General features: G+C 42.2%; 1 protein-coding gene across 1 annotated transcript in view; it reads right to left on the reverse strand.

Moving 5' to 3' along the window:
* The window catches only part of REPS2 (RALBP1 associated Eps domain containing 2), a 191,663-nt gene that overhangs the window by 137,038 nt on the left and 28,378 nt on the right, over nt 1–26,247 (reverse strand). The window contains exon 6 of the mRNA XM_088028580.1: nt 4,099–4,237. Within this exon, the coding sequence (XP_087884706.1) occupies nt 4,099–4,237 (139 nt within the window). The remainder of the gene's footprint in view (nt 1–4,098; nt 4,238–26,247) is intronic.

Genomic DNA, 26,247 nt, shown 5'->3' on the forward strand with positions numbered 1-26,247 from the left:
TCCAATATGTGATAAGGAACATGTATCTAGAATACAGGCATACCTCGTTTTATTATGCTTCACTTTTCTGCACTTGGCAAATGTTGCATTTTTTTTTTTTTTTTTACAAATTGAAGGTCTGTGGCATCCCTGTGTTGAGCAAGCCTATTGGTACCATTTTTCCAAAAGCATTTGCTCACTTCGTGTCTGTGTATCACATTTTGGTAATTCTTGCAATATCTCAAACTTTTCCATTATTATTATATTTGTTATAGTGATCTGTGATCAGTGATTACAACTCACTGAAAGCTCACATGATGGTTTGTATATTTTAGCAATAAATTATTTTTAATTAAAACATATACAGTGCTTTTTTTAAGATACAATGCTATTATACCCTTAACAGACTATAGTATAGTGTAAATAATAATTTTTATATGCACTGGGAAATCAAAAAATTTATTTGACATGCTTTATTGCAATATCCACTTTATTGCCGTCATTTGGAACTAAACCTTCAATATATCCAAGTTATGCCTGTATATAAGGAACTCTTACCATTCAGTATTTATTTAAAATGGCAAAGGATTTGAAGAGACATTTCTCTAAAGAAGATAAACAAATGGTCGATAAGAACATGAAAGGATGTTCAATTTCATTTTTCATCTGGGAAATGCTAATCATAACCACAAAGAGATACTACTTCACATTCACTAGTGAGGTAGGAAGGACGGGAGACTCAGGAGACAAGCTGATCAAAGTAAAGCCATTCTGGTTTTAGACTGACCCTTAACCTAAAAGTCAGCAGGTAGTAGACAGAGTCACAAGATTCGACTCATGGAAGACCACAAGACCCCACCCCCTCTGGCAGTAAAAGCCACAAAGGCCTGACATTCTTAAAATTGCTCCCTGTGGGTAATTTCACAACCCTAAGACAATGGCCAAACTAACTACCCAATGTAAATGATAAACCCAAAGTTAAGGAGTAAGCCCCTCCCTACAGAGTTAGCTAATTTTAAAACTTATAAAACCCTTTCTTAGAAGCAAAGGGGGGGTCCTCTTCCTCACCTGGGAGAAGAGATCACTATTTTATCTGTGACGTAACTCCTTTCTCACTTCTAAATAAATTTTTGTCCGTTTTTCTAAACAGCTTGCTCTCGAATTCTTTCTCACACAAAGCCAAGAACACTCAAAGCAAGAGGCCTGAGGCCCTCCCTCTCAGGACCTCGGCCCATCTGGCATCACTAGGATGGCTAAAAGCAAAAGACAGATAATAAGTGTTGGTGAGTAACTGGAACCTTCATACGCTGCTGGTGGCAATGTAAAATGATGCAGCCACCATGCAAAACAGTCTGACTGGTCCTCAAATGATTGAACACAGAGTTACGATTTGACCCAGCAATTCCACTCCTAGGTACATATTTAAGAGAAATAAAAACATCCATCCATACAAAAACGTGCACACAAATGTTCTGAGTAGCAATTTTTTTTTTTAAGATTTTTTTATTTATTTGAGAGAGAGAGTGAGAGAGTGAGGACGAGAGTGGGGTGAGGAGCAGAAGGAGAAGCAGACTCCCCACTGAACAGAGAGCCCGATGCGGGGCTCGATCCTGGGACTCCAGGATCATGACCTGAGCCGAAGGCAGCCACTCAACTGACTGAGCCACCCAGGCACCCCTGAGCAGCATTATTCTTAAGAGCCAAAAAGTGGAAACAACACAAATCAAGTGCCCATCAACTGATGAATAAATAAAAAGTAGTATATCTATACAATGGAAATTATTCAGCCATAAAAAAGCAATGAAGTTCTAGTACATAGTACAACCTGGATAAACCTTAAAAATATTATGCTAAGTGAAAGAAGTCAGACACAAAAAAAGACCACACATTATATGGTTTCATTTATAGGAAAAGCCCAAAATAGGTGAATCTTTAGAGAGAAAAAGTAGTTTAGTCATTATGTAGGGCTGGGAGGTGGGGAGAGCAGGAATGGGGAATAATTACTAATAAGTAGGTGTTTGTTAGGGGGTAATGAAAGTGTTCTAAATTCAGATTATGAATATACTCTGTAAATACACGAAAACCACTAAACTGTACACTCTACAGGGGTGAATTTTATGGTATGTTACTATCTCAAAAAAGATGTTTTTTTAAAAGAGACATCACCTAATTGCAATATATGAACCCCTCTTGACCTTAAACAAACTAAACTGTTTTTAAAAGGCATTTGTGAGACAATCAGGGAAATCTGAACAAAGACTTGATAACATTAAGGAAATGTGTTTTGTATTTTTTTTCATGTGTGCCAATGAATTGCGGTTATGTTTTTAAAAGAAGTCTTTCTTATCATTCGAGATATGACCTCAAATATTTTCAAATGAAATGATCTGATAACTGCTTCAAAATCATCTGGGCCGAGAGAGGATACAGACAGAACAAAATCACTGGTGCTGTGTAATAGGTTACAGAGGGGTTTGTTATACTAGCCACTCTAGTTGTATCCGTATTTGAAATTCTGCAAAATAAAAAAGTTAAAATAAAAACACTCCTAACAGGGGCGCCTGGGTGGCTCAGTTGGTTAAGCGACTGCCTCCGGCTCAGGTCATGATCCTGCTGTCCCGGAATCGAGTCCCACATCGGGCTCCCTGCTCAGCAGGGAGTCTGCTTCTCCCTCTGACCCTCTTCCCTCTCTGTCTCTCATTCTCTCTCTCTCTCTCAAATAAATAAATAAAATCTTAAAAAAAAAAAAAACACTCCTAACAGCTACCCATTTGTATTTGTCTACTTATACACATATATTATGAAGAAACTCACTTAAGGGGTGCTCGGATGGCCCAGTCGGTTAAGCGTCTGCCTTCAAACTCAGGTCCAGGGTCCTGGGATCGAGCCCCACGTGGAGCCCCGTGTCTCCCTCTCCCCCTCGGACCCCCTCCAGCTTGTGCTCTCTCTCTAATAAATAAATAAAATCTTTAAAAAAAATTTAAAAACTCACTTAAGCAGTGGGTAAGGTTAGCAAATGGTCAATCTGGGTTTATGCTTATTTTAAGTCCTGTTGTCAACATGAATTTGTTGTATCTACAATATTCTCCTTTGAATAAAGGTATTGCATCAATTAGAAAAATTATGTCTGAATTTATACAAGTATATTTCAATTACACACCTTATTTCTCAAGAGAAAATTAGTCCACATTCAGTATGTCAGGTTACAGTTATTGAGGGCATATTGTTATTCTTCAAAATTGAAGTACAAAAGGAAAGTTTTATGAATTTTTCTTCCAGACTCTACTATTTCACTGTTTAGTCTTCAGTCCAGGAAAATGCACATAGGAATTAAATCAATTTGTCTCAGTTTGAATTTTACATGAGAACTCAACAGGAATACATATTTAGAAGACAACCCAGAAGAACAGACATGTGGACATAAAACTGCTGGCCCATTTTCCTCCCATATTTTAATTTCTCTCAGAAAATCCAGAGGAGAAAGACTTGAGCCAAAGAAAACGAGCATGAATTTGGACTTCTAAAGCATACATAACAGTAAGAGACTTGTGACACTAAATCTTTAGAAGGCTACACTACATCTTTGCTCTAATATGAATAAGCAATTAAAGAGGTCGTCGTGGTGCCACAGTCTACCATTTCAAGAACTGCTCCAACTAATAAGGCACAGGTCTAAACCAGGTTCCCCCAAATTCCCATTTAAACCTTTAAAACTGAAATATAATTTTCCAAATGTCATTGCCAAGTATTTTTCTGCATGGTTTATAGCTGATAAGAAATTCGATCTTAGGGGCACCTGGGTGGCTCAGTCAAGTGGCTGCCTTCGCCTCAGGTCACGGTCCCAGGGTCCTGGGATCGAGCCCCACATCGGTCTCCCTGCTTTACGGGGAGCCTGCTTCTCCCTCTCCCACACCCCCCTCGTATTCCCTCTCTCGCTGTCTCTCTCTCTCTCAAATAAATAAAATCTTTAAAAAAAAAAATTCAACCTTAGAGGGAAACAAATCAAAATCACAGAGGTTGTCACATTGATTTTGTGTGAACTATATCTCAAGATGTGTACTGTTACCTATCTGAGACAATGATCTGGGACCCATGTCTTCACCCATCAGACTTAGTTACCTGAAATGAAGGAACTCGGGTCAGGCTGAAGGGATCGGAACTGATTGACATAGTACTCTCGCTGTTCTTCTGTTATCCGCCAGGGTTCATCTGGGTAATTACTGTTGTTATCATGTGGTTCTCTCTCCACGGAAAAGGACTTTTAAAAATAAATAAGCAAATGCTCAGAGGTAAAAATATAAAACATCAGTAAAAGTTATCATGCATTATACTTATTTTTTTCCTCAAGAAAATACATTTAAACACCTTATAACTAGAACATAATTAGAACATAAAGTTCTACAGGGCAGACATCATACTTTATATTTTTTTTGTATACCTCAAAGTTGTTAACAGGACTGAGCTTGAAATACTGAACACTTGGTGAATGATGAAAGTTTTTCCAATGTGATGAAGAAAGAGGAAAAAGGACAATCATTCTTTTTAAACATTTTATTTATTTATTTAGAGAGCGGGTATGAGGGGTGGAGGGATTGAGAGAGAGGGAGCGAGAGAATCTTAAGCAGTCTCCACACCCAGCGTGGAGCCAGACTCGGGACTCAGTCTCACAACCCTGAGATCAGGACCTGAGTGAAATCAAGAGTTGGGATGCTTAACCAACTGAGCCAACCAGGTGCCCCAAAAGGACAATCATTCTTATCTTCAAATATTCACATTTTTATCCTTTTAGATAACTAGTTGAGTAGGCAGCAAAATAATCTAGATTTCTTTTAAACCATTTTTTTTAAATCTACAAAAGCTATAACCACGTCATCTTTTTTCTGAGGCATTCCCATTGTATAAATCTGGGAATCAAAGTTCCAATTCCCAATTCCACCTCCCCAGGTCCTACTCGAGCGGCAAGTCAGGATCACAGAATCTCTTGTTCCGCATTTGTGAACTATGGATAATACTTGGTAATAGAACTGGGTGGGGAGAACTGCTCATGGGACCCCACCAGGGTAACATAACAAGGGGTGCATCAGACCTGCCACTAGGGGGCATGCAAGGCAAATGTGAGGATTTAAGGATACAGAGAACCAGAAAAATAGTTCAGGGTAAAAGACTGTACTAGGCAGTGAGGAAAGAAGCAAAACTGGTGATTCTGGAAGGAGTAGCCTAGGGCTTTGTTCCATCCCTCCCATCTACCCAAAGGCTAAGGTGCTACTTGCCAAGGGCCACCTTCACGGAACCAAGAGGTGAACACAAGCAGCATGATCCTTTAGGACAAAAGGAAACTAGGAAAGAAAAGGAGAGGTATGACTGCTAATAAGCCACCAAGTTGCCTGCTTCTGCACACACTATCAAGAAATTAATCATTAGGGGCGCCTGGGTGGCTCAGTTGTTAAGCGTCGGCCTTGGGCTCAGGTCGTGATCTCAGGGTCCTGGGATCGAGCCCTCCATCGGGCTCCCTGCTCCTCGGGAAGCCTGCCTCTCCCTCTCCCACTCCCCCTGCTTGTGTTCCCTCTCTCTCCCTCTTTCTCTCTCTCTCTCTCTGTCAAATAAATAAATAAAAATATCTTTAAAAAAAAAGAAATTAATCATCAGGAGGGCATTCTACTCACTATCCCTAGAAAAGACAGCCGACCACCTCTGCACCCTTCCTCCCACCCCAACACACACACACACCCATTTCCAGCAAGTAATTCTTTTCAGGAACACCCAGCTCCCTCCTCTGTGGACTTTCAAAGATGAAATATGACTATAAAATGTTGAGCTGTGATATAACCTTGCGATTCCATTTTGAAAGTTTTCATACTAGGTGAGTTTCCACTAAACGTAGATCAAACCATTTTTAAATGCCCCAGAAGCCACTAATCATTAGTTAATATCTTAAATTCATAGAATGCTTTCAAATTTACAAAGCACTACACACACCTATCTCATCTGAGTATCTCAAAACCTTTGAAAGGTAGACATAACAGGGATTATTATCCTTTTCCCAGATGAGGAAATGAAGGCTCATACAACTTAAGAGATGAGTCCATATCCTTCATTATTTGCAATCAGCATTACTGCATTATTGCAGTCAGCAAGTAATTACCCCCTCTGTTTTATCTGTTGTTCAAAGTCAGCCTACTCCGTATCAGGCCTTTTTTAAATTGAGTTGCATCAGGGACCTTGAGAACATGATGCTAAGTGAAATAAGTCTGACATAGAAAGACAAATACTGTATGATTTATATGTGGAACCAAAAAAAAAATCAAACTCACAGATACAGAGAACAGATTGGTGGCTGTCAGACGAGGGGGGTGGGCAAAATGGGTAAAAGTGGTCAAAAGGTACAAACTTCTGGTTATAAGATAAATAAGTCCTAGGGCTGTAATGTAAAGCATGGTGACTACAGTTAATGATACTGTGTTATATGTATTTAAAAGTTGCTAACAAAGTAAATCTTGAAAGTTGTCATCACAAGAAAAAAATCTGTAACTATGTATGATGATGGATGTTAACTAGACTTAGTGTAGTAATCATTTTGCATTATATACATATATCAAATAATTACACTGCACACCTAACTAATACAATGTTATACATCAATTTATCTCAATTTAAAAAATAAATTTTTAAAAACTGAGTTGCATCCAAGTTGTTTAACTGTTATCGTTCTGGTAATAAACAAGATAAATAAAGCAAGCAAGGCTACAAGTCAGTCTAAGCACCCGATGGACCACACAATTTTCCAAAACACTCGAGCCAAATTCAAAGGCTCCACACTAGCACTCTCTGAACAAGCCCAAATGTCTGACCAGGTTGCAGGGGCAAAATTCAGGACAGAGGGCATCGGTATGCAATGGATTGGGTTCCTGGCCAAATTATAATGTGTAGAGCTCCCAGGAACACTGTCCTTCTGGTTGGCACTGAATGAAACAGCTGCAGTAAAGGTATCTAAAAAGCTGGGCAAGAACAAGACACAAGAATGGATGTTTACGACTAATCGATAAAGCGGACAGAGACAGTTCACAAACCCGGCAGGACACTTGTGAAAAGCTGTGTCCCACCGGCCACCCTGCGAATGAAGGCACGAAAATCTCTGTGCTGGGTGTTGGCTACTGCATTCCTGGTTCTGATACAGAAGCTACTAGTCCCCTAGAATACACTCCTTTCCACCTGGACCTGAAGCTGCCATATCCAGTTGTTGTTGTTATGTCAGCCCATGTTTGTTCTTTCTCCAGTCCCATGACCACCTGCTCACTCTGTTTCCTCTCACACATTATCTCACTCCCGACTGGCGTCAGTGGCCTCTTAGCAGGTCTCAAGTCTATTCTGGCAGCAGGGTTTTTAAAAGCCTACAGAGATGACCTGTCACCTATAAAAAACATCTACCTCCCCCACATGGCCTTTAGGGCCCTTATAATCCAACCTCCTCCCTGCTCACTCTTAGCAGGCTTCTGATTGCCCACATGCTGGCTCTTCATGGGTCAGATCTGTGTCTTCTTCCCAGACCATCCCTCCTCTAATCCCAGCCTGCTGAAATCCTATTATTCGAGTCCCACTGCCCCAAAGGCTCTCCAACGTACCTGCCAGGCCCACAACCACTTCAGAGGGCAATGCCCATTCCCCAACTCTGATACAAAGGTGGGCTTGGCAGCCACATGTGCACCACATGACCCACCTCACACCTGGTCTCACCCAACTGAGTCCAAGTAAGGAAGGGAGGGCACACAGTTTCTGGCCTCTGGGATCCTCTTGCATAAAAAGCTCTACCCTAGCAAGAAAAACTTCAGCCAGATGCTCTTTACTGGGGGTGTGGATAAGAAATATGAAGATCAAAAACACAGAAAGCAGGTCCTGAATGGATGCAGTGAAGCCATGATACAGAGTAAGGGCCCAGTGGGACTTGAAGTCATGAGGAACCCAGAACCAGCATAAGCAGAACCTGTGAGGTAGAGAAGTACTAAAAAGAACAGGGGGTGAGGATAGCTGTTGGCAGCCAAAAGATAAGTAGATAGTGAAGCAAACTCAAGGAAACTAGGGCAAGCACGAATAACCAAGAACTCTCACTCTTCAGGACCACTGGGCCACTCCTTGTCTCTCATTTCTTGGATTCCCATGAGAACTCCAACCCCACCTCCTTCTCAAGAAGACTTAAGCTGGCAAGGAGAGTCCCTGCTCCCTAAAACCAAAAAGGCCTTGCAACAAAGAGAGAGAAGGCATATGAACATTGTATAACCTGTACATAACATAGCATGGCCCTTCTACTGGCTTGCACGAAATGTGTTAACTACCCCCATTCTCTTTCCCCTTGCTTCTCACTGCATGCTTTTAATTGATTTAATAAACAAGTAATTAAGCATCTTAAAAAATATGAATTCTTGGGGCGCCTGGGTGGCTCAGTCGTTAAGCATCTGCCTTTGGCTCAGGTCATGATCCCAGGGTCCTGGGATCGAGCCCCGCATCAGGCTCCCTGCTCTGCAGGGAGTCTGCTTCTCCCTTTCCCACTCCTTCTGCTTGTGTTCCGGCTCTCGCTGTGTCTCTCTGTCAAATAAATAAATAAAATCTTAAAAATATATATATGAATTCTTATAAGTATCACACAGTTTGAACATTTCAAGTGCTCCTGAATATCATCACTCAGGTTTCAACCTGGGAGACCAGAACCATATCATGTATTTCATGTATTTCTTTATTCCGCATATAGTCCCTAGCAGGTATATCACAGATACTAAAAAGTAGTGTGAGATCCACTTATTGATGGGCTCTAGTAAGTTTAGGTGTTTGTCTTATATTAAAAGAGGTGCAGAAACACCACTCTGTGTTGTGTGCTGAATGAAAGAAAACCTATGAGTCTATTTCACATTTAAAGTTTCAGATCTATGAAAAGAAATCCATGTCTATCTTCCTGTGGTTCATCCACAGTCTCTGATCTCTATGGGGAGTTCTCAAGTTCCATATCCATTAAGTGAGTATTTCAGTGTCAGGTGAGGGCAAACGGAAGGATTAGATCACATTCCATATATCCTTAGGCTGAAACAGTCCAAAAGAAAGCTCATCTACAAGAAGCAAAATGATTTGAACTTTGCTGCATGAAGAGTGATCCACTCATCCATTCATTCAACAGACACTTACTGAACACCAAGTATATCCCAGACATTGGTGACTCGGGATACACTGATGGGCAAACAGATGCTTTTTCCCAGGAAACCTAGGGTCTCACGAGAGAGAAAGACAAACAGGCAATCTCAAAACAGTGAAGTAAGTGCTATGACAAGACAGGGTACTCTAGAGCTTTGCTATTCAAAGCAGTTCTAATGGAGACTCACTAGAAACACAGAACCTCAGGCTCTACCCTACATCTGGGGAATCAAAGTCTGGGAGTGGGACCCAGGAATCTGTGGTTTAACAAGCCCTCTAGATGATATGAAGCACACTCAAGTTTGAGAAGCAATGCCATAAAACATGCAGAGCAAGACAAACAAAAGGAACAGCATTTACAAAAAAACCCCAAAATGAGAGAAGATGGCCATCTTCTGAAAATAGCTCAGTTGGACTACATGTAGATAGAATAGGCTGCTAATACAACGTGGATGTTAGTGGAGCTGCCTGAAGACAATCCAGACAGCAAGCAGGGCCCAGATCATGAAGGCCCAGGTATACCAGGTTAAGAGATACAGACTGTATCTAGAAGACAACAAGGAGCCACAGATAAGTATTAAACAGAACAATGATATTATCAGATGTCAGTTACAGAAAGAACACTTCAGTGATGAGAATGGAAGGGGAAAGACTAAAGGTAGGAGGACAAGTTAAGACCATATGAGCAAACCTGGCCAGAGGTCAAGATGGCCCAGAGTTAGGGAGGGGATGAGAAGAGACAGGGAGAAAAAAGCCATATGGCCAGGACCAGGGGAAGGCCCATTCCAGCAGTGGGACGGCAGCTAAGGACCTCTCTGTCAGCAGCTAGAGGGCCATCTTGCTGCAGGACCCAGATGCATGGAACATCTTCTCCAAATGAACCCCAAAGTCAACTGAAACAACTGACCCACCTTACAAAGATCTGAAAAGTCAGCCACCGGAGAGAGAATACCCAACTGCAAAGACTGAAGGCACTGAGAAATGTGGGTGGATGAACTATGGAGCCTCGGGCTTCCAAAGTGAAGCCAGAGCCAGGAAAAGCCCCACTTGCGCATGCACCCTAAGAGGACTCTTCTACTTCAACTCCAGTTCCAGTGGTTTCATCGGCTCAGTAGAGCTATTTGCTAGTTGGTGCCAATTTTAAGTTCTGCCAGCGTTTTTAAGAAAAAATAAAATGAGAGAGAAACCTTCCACATCTGTCTGCTTAAGCCACATACATATGGTTCATTATGCAGTTTCTCTAGACACAGGAGAATTAGATTTGCTTATATATAAAACATTCAAAGCCTTAGTTTCGTTTCAAGTGAAATGCAAATATTTGGCACTACAAGTTATTATCTCAAGGGAAAACCGGCTGTTTATAATGAAAGAGACTTCAAAAGACTCATTAAAAAGTAATACTATTAATAAAATCCCAAAAGGTGACATTTACCCCGATGTAGCTTAAAATCAAGCACAGCTGAATAATATGAATTGCAAGGAGGCATTATCAGGGAGAATTTACAAAGGGTGTGTATATATTGTTTCAACCACAGAACATTTCTGTTTAGAATATAATCCCACCCTGGAGGCATCCTATAAATGCTGCCCAAGAGTCCAGCCATTTCACCTGAGGATGCAATGATCTTCTACCAGTGCCTTAGTAAACAAACCGTCTGGAGTAGCAAAAGCCCACAGTGAGGATGTGAGAACACCTCACCTGCTAACAATATTTTGGAAATAAGACAGCCTCAGTGCAACTACTGATCAAAACTCGATTTCATGGGGCGCCTGGGTGGCTCAGTCATTGAGCATCTGCCTTCGGCTCAGGTCATGATCCCAGGGTCCTGGGATCGAGCCCCGCATCAGGCTCCCTGCCTCGTGGGAGGCCTGCTTCTCCCTCCCCCACTCCTCCTGCTTATGTTCCCTCTCTCGTTGTGTCTCTCTGTCAAATAAATAAATAAAATCTTTAAAAAAAAATTGTCTTCACCTTGTTGCACCTTTCCATACTACTTTAAAAAAAAAAATACAATTTCATGAGCAAAAATGTGAGAAGACTCAGTCTCCCCTGATGAGAAAGAAGGACTAACAGGCTGGTGAGACTAGACTACAGCCCAAGTGAATATTAATCTGCCTAAGGAAAGATCATGGTCACTGATCAGCCATGGGGCTGAGGAGAAAGAAGAGTCATAGAGGCAAATGACAGCCGTGCTGATATGGGGGATTATGGCAGCTGTCCTCCGATCATTTACACTGCCCAAGGCCTGGTACAGAAGTATCACTGAGTGGCTGTGGCTGCCCTCCCAACAAGGACATGTTCCACTACACCTCCTGCAGTTGGGTGCAGCTATGTGACTGAGTTCTAGCCAAGGCAATGTGAGCACAAGTGACAGGCACCACTTCCATGTACAGCTAGTACCCTGTGGCACTCTATGCTCATCCCCAAGGGCCACTGAATGGGGGACGGCACAGCCATGAGACAGAAGGAGCACTGGTGCCTGAATCACCATGTGGAGGATGGCTGTCTACCAACCTGTTAGATGAGTGAGAAATATACCGATGCAATGAAGTCATTAAAATGTGGGGCATATTTGTCATACCAGCTAAATATATAGTCTAACTATCCATGCAGGCAAGGCCCAAAGGAAAAGCAGGCCTGCCCAGTCCCAACAGCACAGCCATTCCTGCACTGAAGATGGAAGCATAAGGCTTCGTTTTGTAATTTGACCACCTAATGACATGAGACAATTCTGAGCCTATACAATTTTATAATTTGTCCATGCAGATGATCTATAGGGACAGCATGTGTGTGGACGCATCATTACAGCCATCTTTCTATGTCTGGTTAATAGGAGTTTATGTTTCATGGGTTTGAAGGAGACTTACGGGAAGATGTACTGAGTAAAAAGGAGAGGGCCAGGGTAAAACTGGGAAAACTATTAAATGAGGAATGAAGAAAAGATGGAGCTCAACAATTTTGTTTTGAACTTTCAACTAGTTACTCTGCGTAATACTTTACAATCTTGTGCATTTATCTTCTGTCTCACACCCGCTCTCACTATAATAAAAGGTCCATGAGGGTAGGAAAACTGGTCTAGTCTGATCACTGCTGTATCCCCAGCACCTAGACAAGTGCCTATGCTCAATACGTTTTTTTCAGTGACTAAACAAATAATTGGACAAATGGACAATTCCAATCCAGAGACAGAAAGGTTAACCCGAGCTCTCCTATGATGACTAGACCTGAACTTTATATGCATTTATCAAACAACCTCACTTCACTGTAAAGGCTGGGCCCCCTCCTTTACCAATAAAATTAAAGGAAAAAATTCTTTTTTTTCTTTTTATTTTGAAATAATTATAAATTCACAGGAAGTTGCAATAAATGACTTCTGGTTTTGCCTGTAGAGAAGTTAGTTAAAATTAAATCCTAACAGAGCAATTTAACCTTATCAGTTTCTTCATGGAAATATATCCATAAAGATGCCAAACTTGCTCAGGGATCTAATTTCAACAGCTTAGGAGGTTGATTGCAAAGTGTAGGAATCTGAATCTAATGAGCAAAACAGAGTTGCTGCTTATTGAGATAAACTAAATTTTAAAAGCAATCACCACAGACATAGGAGACTGTCAGGGAACACATATTCACTACTTTGCTAAGTGCCAGGCACTGTAACCACCCAGTACACATGACCTATTTTCACCTTCACAGAAACCCATTATTTCCAATTTGCAGAAGAGGAAACTGAGGATTAAGGAGGGGAAGTGACTTACCAAGATCACATGCCTACTAAAATGGTAGAGCCAGAACATGAGCAGAGTCCAGAGTACTCTTTTTTAATAAGCAAGCCCTATGCCTCTCCCTCCCTCTCTTATCCATCCATCCTGTAACAATATACCATTTCCTTTTAAGAAACACCCTCACTACTCTGAAAACTATAAAACACTGATGAAAGAAATTCAAGACGACATAAAGAAATGGAAAAACATTCCATGCTCACGGACTGGAAGAACAAGTACTGTTAAAATGTCTATACTACCCAAAGCAATCTACACATTTAACGCAATCCTTATCAAAATACCAACAGCAGGGGTGCCTGGGTGGCTCAGTGGGTTGAGAGTCTGCCTTCGGCTCGGGTCATGATCCCAGGGTCCTGGGATTGAGCCCACATCGGGCTCCCTGCTCTGCGGGAAGCCTGCTCCTCCCTCCCCCACTCCCCCTGCTTGTGTTCCCTCTCTTGCTGTGTCTCTCTCTAATAAATAAAATCTTCAAAAAAAAAAAAAGAAAGAAAATCTTAAAAAAAAAATACCAACAGCATTTTTCACAGAGCTAGAACAAACAATCCTAAAATTCGTATGGAACCACAAAAGACCTCAAATAGCCAAAGCAATCTTGAAAAAGACAAAACTGCAGGCATCACAATTCCAGACTTCAAATTATATTATAAAGCAGTAGTAATTAAAACAGTATGGTACTGGCATAAAAACAGATTCATAGAACAATGGAAGAGAATAGAAAATCCAGAAATAAACCCACAATTAGATGGTCAATTAATCTTTGACAAAGGAGGAATGAATATGCAATGGGAAAAAGTCTCTTCAACAAATGGTGTTGGGAAAACTGGACAGCTACATGCAAAAGAATGAAATTCAACCATTTTCTTTCACCATACACAAAAATAGACTCACAAAATGGATTAAAGACTTAAATGAGACCTGAAAACCACAAAAATCCTAGAAGAGAGCACAGGCAGTAATTTCTCTGACATCAGCCCTAGCAACATTTTTCTAGGTATGCCTCCTGATACAAGGGAAACAAAATCAAAAATAAACTATAGGGACTACATCCAAAAAAAAAAAAAAAAAAAAAGCTTCTGTACGGGCGCCTGGGTGGCTCAGTCGTTAAGCGTCTGCCTTCGGCTCAGGTCATGATCCCAGGGTCCTGGGATCGAGTCCCACATCGGGCTCCCTGCTCAGCGGGAAGCCTGCTTCTCCCTCTCCCACTCCCCCTGCTTGTGTTCCTGCTCTCACTGTCTCTCTCTGTCAAATAAATAAATAAAATCTTTAAAAAAAAAAAAAGCTTCTGCACAGCAAAGGAAACAATCAACAAAACTAAAAGGCAACCTATGGAATGAGAGAAGATATCTGCAAGTGATAAATCCAATAAAAAGAGTATCCAAAATATATTTTTTTAATATTTTATTTATTTATTTGACAGAGAGAGAGAGACAGTGAGAGAGGGAACACAAGCAGGGGGAGTGGGAGAGGGAGAAGCAGGCTTCCTGCTGAGCAGGGAGCTCAATGTGGGGCTCGATCCCAGGACCCTGGGATCACGACCTGAGCCGAAGGCAGACTCTTGACGACTGAGCCACCCAGGCGCCCCCAAGATATATTTTAAAAAACTTACATAACTCAATACCCAAAAAACGAATAACCCAATTAAAAAATGGGCAGAAGACATGAACAGACATTTCTCCAAAGAAGACATCCATATGGCCAACAGACACATGAAAAGATGCTCAACATCACTCATCATCAGGGAAATGCAAATCAAAGCCACAATGAGGTATCACCTCACACCTCGCAGAATGGCTAAAATCAAGACAAGAAACAACGAGTGTTGGCAAGGATGTGGAGAAAGGGGAACCCTCTTGCATTGTTGGTGGGAATGCAAACTGGTGCAGCCACTGTGGAAAACAGTATGGAGGTTCCTCAAAAAATTAAAAATATAACTACCTTAGGACCCAGTAATCACACTACTATTTACCCAAAAAACTATAAAAACACTAATTCAAAGGGATACATGCACCCCTATGTTTACCGCATTATTTACAATAGCCAAATTATGGAAGCAGCCCACGTGTCCATGGATAAATGAATGGATAAAGATGTGGGGTGCAAGCAAGTACGTGTGTACACACACACACATACACACACACACACACCCCACACAGAAATATTACTCAGCCTCGGGGGCACCTGGGTGGCTCTGTTGTTAAGTGTCTGCCTTCAGCTCAGGTCATGATCCCAGGGTCCTGCTCCCTGCTCAGCGGGAAGCCTGCTTCTCCCTCTCCCTCTCCCGCTCCCCTTGCTTGTGCTCCCTCTCTCGCTATCAAATAAATAAAATCTTAAAAAAAAAAAAGAAGAAGAAATATTACTCAGCCACAAAAAGGAATGAAATCTTGCCTTGTGCAACAACATGGATAGAGCCAGGGAGTATAATGCTAAGTGAAATAAGTCAGTCTGAGAAAGACAAATACCGTATGATCTCACTCACATATGGAATTTAAGAAACAAAACAAACAAGCAAAGGAAAACAAAAAGAGAGACAAACCAAGAAACAGACTCTTAACCATAGAGAACTGATGGTTACCAGAGGGGAGATGGGGGGGGGGGGTGAAATAGATGATGGGGATTAAAGAGTAGACTCACCATGATGAAAAAAATAAAGTAAAATAAAATAAAACAAAACAGGAACACCCTCACTCTAATGCCAAAATCAATGCAGCAATTTTGCAGACTGCAGATATTCCTCTGGGATATGAATATCCTATACTTACACATCTCTCCCATTATCTAGTTTAGTTATGGATTTGGGCCAGTAAACTATTAAATCATATAGACAGAGTACCATCTTATTGCTCACACACCTGTAAGCATCTGGCATGTTTTCACATCAGGAAAGAATCCTGTAGACAGCCATACAGTACAGGTATTCAATCAATTCACTGTTATTTTAGCATGTGGCACTAACACCATTTTGATTAACATAAGAAATGCTTATGAATAATCACTATCTCCAACTCTTCCATCAGGAGCCAAGATCTGCTACTCCAGAGGGCATTTTTCCTTGGGATTTTGCTCTCTGCTTGGAGAAGTCCAGGAAAAAGTGAGAATCAGCAGTAAGAGGAGATTTTGATGAAGCTGTGGACTTCCAGTACCAGTGCACTAACATGCCCACCCCAATCCTTGCCAGTTAGGTCAAGGGCACCTGTCTCCTTCACTATGCCCTCCCCTTAACACTCAAGGCAGCCTGAGGTCAGATGGGAAACAGATGTGCCAAGATCTGGGGCTGAATTCAAGGAATGCTTTAGACAATGAGGCTACATACTGGCGGTGCAAAAAGAGTACAGATTCTGGAGGCAGACAGACCTGGGCCCAAATCTGGGATGGTCACTTGGGCCACTTAACTTCTGAACCATCAGTTCCCCACCTAAAAGGCAGTGCCATGGCTCACAGGGCTCTGCTTACCTCTCCAGCTTCATCTCCCTCCCACTCCAGGCTCTGGCCACACTGGCCTCCTTTCAGGTCTTCCACTGTGTCTCCTCTGTGTGCTGTATACATGGTGTACTGACTCACTCAGTACTCACTCCATTCCCTCTTAGCATAACTCTGCACTGCAGACGCTGGCTAAGTAAAAGTACATTATCCAAATACCTCTGCTGCTAGAATTCCAGATGGGACTTAGGTTCCACTAAACACGCCCACGGAAGGATGATTCAAAACAAGGCACATGGTAAAAGAGGCAGGGAACAAAGCATTCACTTGGCGGGCCTGGGTCATACACAGTGTGGAGCTGCAGCTGAAAGCTATGGCGACAGTTGCCCAGCTCTGTAGCTTCCTGACTGTGGCAAAGGCAAAGCTCCCTCAGCCGTCCAGCCATCCAGTCCTGCTGTGTGGTTTGGGGAATTGTTCCTGCAAGCTCAAAAGCGAGTCTGAATCTTCAGCCCTTCCAAAGATCTGGTAGACCTCCCACCCCCTTATTTAGAAATTCCTATTTGTGGGGTGCCTGGGTGGCTCAGTCATTAAGTGTCTGCCTTCGGCTCAGGTCATGGTCCCAGGGTCCTGGGATCAAGCCCCACATCGGGCTCCCTGCTCCGCGGGAAGCCTGCTTCTCCCTCTCCCACTGCCCCTGCTTGTGTTCCCTCTCTCACTGTCTCTCTCTGTGTCAAAATAAATAAATAAAATCTTTAAAAAAAAAAAAAAAAAAGAAGAAAGAAATCCCTGTTTGCTTCAGCTAGCCAGAGTAGATTCTGTCATCCACAATGAAACCCTGACCAATGAAAACAGACCAGTGCACTCAGCCAGACACCCCTCTCCTAACCTCCCAGCACCATCCTCCCTTTGCCTGGTTACTTCCTAATCATCCTTCACAGCTCAGCTCAAGCAGCACTTCTTTAGGGAAGCCTTCCCTCACTTTCTAGCCCTAGGTAGGATTTCTCTGTCACATGCCATGGAAATCCTCTCTTGTGGTTAGGGCAACTGTCAGTTTTCCATTATACATGCAGAGGTGGGACCATCTGATTCACATTCATCTACCCCGCCTGACGCAAGCTCCCTGAGAGCGGGGACCATGTTTGTAGTCCTCAGGGTACCCTTGGCACGGTGCCAGACCCACACAAGCCACTTAGTATCCCTGAGTGGATGAGTACAGGACATAATCTCGTAAGGAGTCTACATTGCAAGACTGTTGGGAGAACTGAAAGGACACACACAATTAAAGGGACGAGCACAGCACCAGGACCAAATAAGCACTCAGTTGGTAGAGACTCTCACTGGGATAGGAAACTAGGGGCATGACACCACCTGTTCACCTGATATCAGGGGGAATACCAATGGGCCCAGGGGCTGAAATGGTGCTGTTGTAAAGGCACTTTCCATATTTATACCCAAGTATACACCAACTGAGACCAAGGGGTCCTGGAGAATATGCCAGAAACAAATACACACTGTCTTTTTCAGCTTTAAATAGTACTATCTGGGACCAGGAGTTCAATTGGGTGTTTACGTCTGATACAGTAAATCAGAGGTGCTCCTGTCTACCATATCAATGTGGACCCTAGCTACTACCAAGAAAGCTCTGGACACCATAACGCCCACAACTGTGGGGAAAAGCAATGCTGACCCTACAAATAAAACATGCTCATTTGCTTTCATCGTAGTCTAATAACCTATTAAGCACTATATGGAAGCTAGAATTCTCATGTATACCAGGATCCACCATTTTTACCCTCCCTCCACCCTACTGTCTCCAAGCATGGATTCTGTAAGGCCTTAAGGCAGCACTCCAATGAATCCTAATATTTACTGAATTTTCTTTTTCCCATAAAAATCCTTCAGTTTCAATGCCAGGTACCCTGTTCTTATATCCTGGAATCACCTCTCTTTCAATGATCCTGTATTTCTTTACTATTCTCATCCTGTAACATGAAACATTTTTCATGTAGAAATGCCTCCCAGCAAAGACACCAATCAACTACCATCACTTTAATTGTTAAGAAGCATAGGTAAAGGGTAAGCACCCGAAGAGGATAATAAGAGACAGATAAAAAGAATTAGGCTAAAAAAAAAGGTACATTTCAGTATCAAGTGAAATGCTTCAGAAATAAGGGAAAAAGAAGTAGGTGAAGGAAAGAACTAGGAAGGAGGCTTGATGGTGATGAAAAACAGGACCTCTTCGTGGTAACAGTGAGTAACTAGGTATCTGTGAGTCCTAGTAGTAGATTCAGTGAAGTAGAACATATCAACCTTTTCTACCCATTAAGGAGATGGTAAAACTCCAGCTAAGGTTTGAAATCAAACGCAGAATTAATCTGGTAAAACAAGATGTCAAGAACAAGGCATATACATTCCTATAAAATTTATCAAACCAGTTCTTCCTGTTACACACAAAGACAAACACACATATACTCCTTCCCGCCCTCTTCCTTCTCCTCCTCCCTCTCCCCTCACCCTCTTCCCTTTCAGTCAGAGGAAGAGAATTTAGCAATGCCAAGAGGTCAACACACACACGATGTATTAACATTTACTATCCCTAACAACAGAAGATTCTCCTAGCCCCACTCTCTACCCATAAACTTAAGTAACTCAACTTTCTGCCCTAAAGGTATAAATAAGAAATTCCTGTTGCTGGAGGGCCTAGGGTGCTCCAGAACCAAGAGAGGTTGGGGTCCCTAAACTCCTACAAGGGCCTTGGGTGCCCAGGACCTCCTCTCAACCACACAGGAGCGATTTTCCACATACAATGCAGCCTCTCATTTGTCCAAAGGAAAAGAGACACCAGCTTCTGGTTTCAGAATGGCAGGAATGACAAACCAGTAAGAAAACACTGATAACTCAAAAAAGAGGCATAGGATATGAAGTTATTTTACTGAAAAGGAAACACAAATGTCTCACAAATGTCATGTACTCCACTTCACTAATAAAGAGAAATGTTGGGGTGCCTGGGTGACTCACTCGGTTGGGCATGTGCCTTCGGCTCAGGTCATGATCCCAGGGTCCTAGGATTGAGCCCCACATTGGGCTCCCTGCTCAGCGGGGAGCCTGCTTCTCCCGCTCCTTCTGCCCCTGCTCCAGCGCGCTCTCTCTCAAATAAATAAAATCTTTTAAAAAATTAAAAATTAAAAATAAAGGAAAATGTTAATTAAAACTACACCTAGATAGGGGCGCCTCGGTGGCTCAGTCGGTTAAGCGTCTGCCCTCAGCTCAGGTCATGATCCCTGGGTTCTGGGATGGAGCCCCACATCAGGCTCCTTGCTCAGTGGGGTGCCTGCTTCTCCCTCTCCCTCTGCCCACCACTCCCCCTGCTTATACCTTCTCTTTCTCTGTCAAATAAATAAATAATCTTAAAAAAAAAAACTACACTGAGATACCATTTTTCACCTATCAGATTGGCAAAGATGTGCAAGTTTTTTTAGCACATTGTGTTAGCATGGGTATGGAAAAATAAACACTTTCATATATTGTTGGTAAATGTGTGAATTAGTACAGTCTCCAATTTGAAAATCTCTATCAAAAATAAAAATGTGTAGGAGCGCCTGGGTGGCTCAGTCAGTTAAGCGGCTGCCTTCAGCTCAGGTCATGATCCCAGGGTCCAGGGATCGAGTCCCACGTAGGGCTCCCTGCTCAGCAGGGAGCCTGCTTCTCCCTCTCCTCCCTGCTCATGCTCTCTCTCGCTATCGCTGTCTCTCTCAAATAAATAAAATCTTTAAAAAATAAAATAAAAATGTGTAGATATTTCATCCAATTATTCCATTTCTAAGAACTGGCGCTCTCGCTCTCTCTCTATATATATATGTATGCATACGCAAACAATGCTCTGATTGTAAGTTCCAGATGCTGATCAGAAGGAGCTGATCCATAAATGATTTATGGAAGATGCACACAATAAAATACCATGCATTTGAAAAAAAACAAAAGATGAGGACTGCTATAGAATGTTGTTAAAAGTTTATTGCTAAGTAAAATATGCAAGTGTGTAACAGATGTATATAGTATGCTACCATATGTATAAAAAGCTGGAACTATATGTTTTGCACCTATTATATATAATTACATGTAAGAATACCTATATTCACTTGTATATGCATAAAACAGTCCTAGAACGATACAAAAGAAATGTGTCATATTAGCTGTTGGTAGGATAGGGAACTGGATGGCCACCGGTGGGGACAGAAGGGACACTTTTCATTCTGCACCCTTTCGTATCTTTTTAATTTTTGACATATTTTTTAAATTTTTAATTGCTCTTAAGAACAAGGGTATTTGAAAGTTCACAACCCATGATCCAAAAAAAAACAAAAAACAAAAACAAAAAACACCAGTGTGGTATTTACTGTATAATCTGAAACAAGCCAGCAGCACCGTAGCATGCTTTCGCTGCAACCAAGGAAAGAGGGCGAGCATGTTAGGCGGCTGCACAGCTCCAGCCCCTCAGGAGCACATCTGAGTGGGTTTCTTCAGTGGCTCACGAGCCCACTGGTTTGACTGCAAGATGTGGAGCACAAAAAAGGGCAAGAACAAAATGTGGAGTGGCGTCATGCTGAAGTACGCCCGGGGCACTTCACGGGGCAAGGTCACAGCTCTCAGATAAGGAGAGAGGGGAAAGATTCCAAAATAAGGAAGGAAAAATGCCTGAGGCTCCACTCAAAGAAAACACATCAACCACAAAAACAGCCCCCACCCAGGCCAAATGACCATGAAAGAGCCCCCTACGGCCCGACCTGCCACACAGGCCGTTCCTCTGGGCTGAGGACCAGGTAAGAGAAGCAGAGTGGCTCAGACAATACTGAGTAGGCCCCACTTGTTGACCTGCTTCTTTCTTCTCCACACTCAGAACACCAACTTGCTCACGACTCACCTCTAAGCCACCTCATTCAATCCCATCCCAGTCTTCCAGCCACAGCCTCTACTCTCTGCTTTCCTTACCCCACAGCGTTCTAGTCCCATCCATCCATAAGATACCTTTCACACCATAAAAAGTTCTCCCAGAGCAGCGACAGCCTTCCAGAAAGTCTAGTTCTTCCTGTTCTCATCAAAACGCCTACAGTGAACAACTTACTCACAGTGACTATCCATTCTCTTCTGACTTATGCCAACAGCACTCTGACAGAACCTCAGGGTATTTGTTTCTTTTACCATCCTTTACACACTTCTTTTCTATTTAGAACCATTCCAAAGGGAGGCAAGGAGCAGAGAGAATCTGCTTCTGGCCATAAGTACCTATAATTAAGTCCTGGGTGAGATGGGGGGCATGCTAAAAAATTGAAATTGAGCAAGAATGAGAGGGGAAAAAAGGAGACAACTAATTTAAATAAATGTTTCTCAAGTCACAGACTTTTAGATTAATATGGTGGCTGGCTAGCAATGTCTAACAATGTCTGCCTAGTTGGTAAAAAACTTCCACCACAAATATAGCCAAAACCCCCAAGTAAAATGGCAGAGTGATGAAGTTCTCTAAATGCTGTTTATCAGTTTTTTATCTTTGAAGTAATAAAGACAAGTATTTAGAATTTATCCCAGAAGGCTGTTAAGTTCACCCCTCCAGAAAGAGAAGAATAGATCACAGCATGTATATTTAGGGTATGAAAAGTGAGTATGTTTTGATTTAAAATAAAAGATAAATTTTTTTCTACTGAGATCTGCCTGGAAGGATATTTCATTTGCCAAGCCTGTCTCCCTAAAGTCAGATAAAAATATATTGCATATATTTTATATATGTGTGTGTATACATATATATGTACACGTATACACAAATATACATATATATGAACACCTATATTTGTTTATATGTGTATAATATACTCCTGGAATGGTACAAAACAAACATACCAGTTGCCTCTGGAATGTGAAACCAATAAAGACTGAATGCCATCCTCTAGCTGAGCTTACAGATAAATGAGACAATAATGAACCATTTTTTTGAGAATGAAAAAATGGAAATTTCACATATACAAGAAATATTAGAAAATTTTCAAACTTAATGTTATCAATAGAAAAAAAGGATACATGAACTGAGACAAAGGAGAAAACAAGGCAAAAGCCAGGATGGAGAATAAGGTTCCCACACAGAGAACACTGACCATCGGGGAAACAACAGTAGCTCTGTGTGGCCGGAGTACGGACGGAGAGAAGTGAGCTACTGTGGCTGAAAAGGTATTAAGCAGGGGCAAACACCAGGGCCCTGAGAGCCATGTTCAGGAATGGAGGTGATATGAAGACAGCAGTAGGCAGAGAGTGACAGGTCTCAATCAAGGGAGTAGAGTGATTAGATATGTATTTTTAAGATTTGAAGAGGGCCTGAGGAGAAGCAAGGAAAAAGAGTTAGAGGCTGACAGAATAGATCCAGTGACAGAGGAAGATGGTCTGAACCAAAGAAATGCAGAATAACGGACAGGTAAGAGAGGCATTTAGAAAGTGAAACGGCCAGCACCTGGTAACTATGTGGGCAGAAGAGCCAAGAGACGAGCCAAATATAGAGACCAGCATTCTGGCCCATGCTGATAGATGGACGGAGCCAGGAATGGAAGGGTGAAAGCTGGCTTTGTGGGAAAGACATGTTAGTTTAAACTCACAGTGGGACATCTGAGTGAGGATGTCTGGCAGATGGAGCTATGTGGTCATAAGCTTCCGTATAGCTAAAGAGGAACAGAGTGAGAAGCAGACCCAGGCATCACCAACATGTCAGGTGCTGGGGGAAGTAGGAGAATGGAAAAAGATTAGGAAGAAGCAGTCACAGAAGCAGGAAGAAAACCAGGAGAGGATGGCATCATGTACACCAAAAAATGAGAGCATGTCAAGAAGGTGGTCAGTGTCAAAAGTTGCTAAGGGGTCAATGAAACAAGGACTTAACCCAAGGTAGTTTCTGGCAACTGCGGCAAAAGCAGAGTCAGTGGAGTATAGTGGGAGCAAAAGGGACAATTCTAAATCCTACACCAGCCAATTACAAATGTTGATGGTTAAGATAATTTGTGAAAAGTAAACCACAAAATGACCTATAAACACATGATAAAACAGATGAATCAGGAAAGAAGACAGTATTTCTTATATATATATATATATATATTTATGTGTGTGTATATACATATATATATATTTAAAGATTTTATTTGAGAGAGAGAGAACACGAGCAGGAGGAGGTGCAGGAGAGGGAGAAGCAGACTCCCCGCTGAGCAAGGAGCCCGACTGGGGCTCGATCCCAGGATCCTGAGGTCATGAACCGAGGTGAAGGCAGACACTTAACCGAATGAGCCACCCAGGTGCCCTAGAGACTTAGTATTTCTTTACAAATCACTGTCAACCATTCACTGATCTAGGATATGCTCAGTATCTGAAATTTCAAGGGAAAAAACTTCCAACCCTAAACAAAAAAAAAAAAAACCCTGAAATTTCTAAAATATTAGGCCAAAAAAAAATTATTCATGCCAATATCTGGGTGCTGAATTTGGCATAAGCATCTCTAAAACGCCAAGTTCATGAGCTGCAAGAGCACTGGCCCAGGGTCCTGAATAACCTCCCTAAGTACCCAGAGGCCACTCCCCTTCCAATCATAAGAAACAACTTGAATACAAGGCCACAGAGGAAGCTAGAAGACAGCAAGTTTGCCAACAGCACACTAACGTGTCAATGTGAGGAGAATGAGTTACCCCAGCCTAGCCTACTACCAGACCCAATCCATATTAATCCCCTACCACCAAAAACCTTCTCTTTAGATCCCCTCATCTACATGACTAATTCAGGTTGGCATTTTCCTTTCTGGGAATTGGAGTTCAGCCAAACCAAGTTGACAGGCATAAGAAGGAAACCTAGAAACAAAAGCAAGAAAAACACATCAGCCATGAAAACCACAAACTGCTGTCCCAAGGAAGGCCCCTTGTTCTCATCTTAAACAGAAGGCAATACTCCAATCAGGAGGGAGCGGGGGCGGGGCTTCCACTGATGCCAAACAAACATTAAGGGAGTCAGACTATTGCAGATTATTCCAAGGGACTGTTAAATCCATTTCAAGTCATTCATGTTACAGAAAAGAGAAGAAACTTGCCCAAGGTCACACAGTTTGGCCAGACCTGGGCAAGAACCCATCTGTTTTTTTCTGCAGCAGACCATAAGTACTTCTAATGCCCAACAACTGCCAAATACTGATGTCCAGCCCTGGCTCTCTCCAAAGCTCCAGAGCCATATTTCCTACCATCTCTTTGACACCTCCTCTTGGCTATCCCAAAAGCTCAAATCCCAACATCCAACACTGAACTCATGATCTTTCCCTAATACTCTCAATGCCAGTTTTTCATCCAGGGCTTCTCAGCTTACCAGATGATATCACCATCTATCAGGTTCCTGAGCCAGACTAAGAAAACATGTCCTGTGTTTGAACTCCAGCCCTATCACTTCCTAGCTGTGACTCTGGGTAAATTAAATAAGGTCTTTAAACCTCAGGTTTTGTCATCTAATAAATGGGACACCCAGGGGTCCAAGATGGCTTCATCCATACCAGTGAAGCAGAAGCAGCTCATGGCAAACTAGAAGAGCAACCAAGCCGGATACTGATGTGGGATTTCACCCCTAAAGGTGCTGCTGGAGCATTTCAAAGAGGTTACTACCAACCAGTATTATAAACAAGTATGTCAATGTGAAGAAAGGGGGGCATCACTGGGATTTCTATGGTGCTGGCAGCTTATGTGCTTTTCAACTACTGTCATTGTTACAAGGACCCCTGAAGAGGGCCCAATGTGGAGGCATATTCTGCATTCCTGACCATGACCTTTGCCTAGCACCCTTGAATCCTTTCATATCCTAACTGAGAATAAACATCCAATAAAAGATGACTGGTACATGGAAAAAAATGAGATAACAGGAATTACCCCATAACACAGCTGTGAGCACTGAAGAAGATGTGTATAAAATGCTAAGCACTAGAAAACAGACTATTTTCTAGTCCTGTAAGTGCAGTGCCCTCTATCTTCTTGCCTACTCCCCCCATTCCCATCCCTTGACCTGGTTAACACCTATGAATCCTTCTCATTTCAACTCAAATGTGACACCCCACTAAAAGCCTTCCCTGATTGCCCCCTACCAGCTAAGGGTAGGTCGTAACTGTGCCCCCACACATTGTTTTTCATCCTCAAAGCAGTGCAATTTCCATTCACAACACATAATGATATATTTACTGTGCAATGGTTTGATTATTGGCCACCTCCCCCAATTGCCTATAAGCTCAATGAGGGCAGGGACTGGAAATGTTAAACCTCATTTTTGTATCCTCAACACAGTACCTGGCACTTAATAGGTGTTTAGTAAGTATCAGTTGAATGAAGTGCCCAAGAAGCATGTCTACCAGCAGGAAACATGGACCCAGAGATTTGAAGAGAAGTCATAGGGCATGAATCCAAGTAAAAACCCAAGGTATCCCACCCAGGGGACTAGGTAGAAAGGGTCTGGTGAGCCCTACCTGACAACTGCAAAGTTCATGATTTACTGCTTGCTTGACCACTATTCTAACAGTTCAGGATTAGGTCTCCATGGCCCTAAGATACACTCTGTACACACATGCACAGACACATCCTGGAGAATGTTCTAAATGAATCCCAGTCCCCCCTACATCTTTCTTAATGTAACCATCATTCCACAGTGGGTGTGATTCTTGTGTTTAAAGACACATATTTTTATAACATAGGCCCTCTCAACACAGCCAAATACATCTGGGGCTCAGCTAAATAAACAGGTCTTTGTTCCAACTTGGGAGTGAAAGTGAGCTCTACTGGACAGAGGAGAGAATGGCATCTTGGCTCTCCGATATGGTACCAGTAAGGGATCATCAGGATTATTTTTTACTACACC

Source organism: Eumetopias jubatus, unplaced genomic scaffold (genome assembly GCF_037043125.1).
Source record: "Eumetopias jubatus isolate StellerSeaLion01/CBP00866 unplaced genomic scaffold, mEumJub1_p1.0 scaffold_11, whole genome shotgun sequence".
NCBI classification, from domain to species: domain Eukaryota; kingdom Metazoa; phylum Chordata; class Mammalia; order Carnivora; family Otariidae; genus Eumetopias; species Eumetopias jubatus.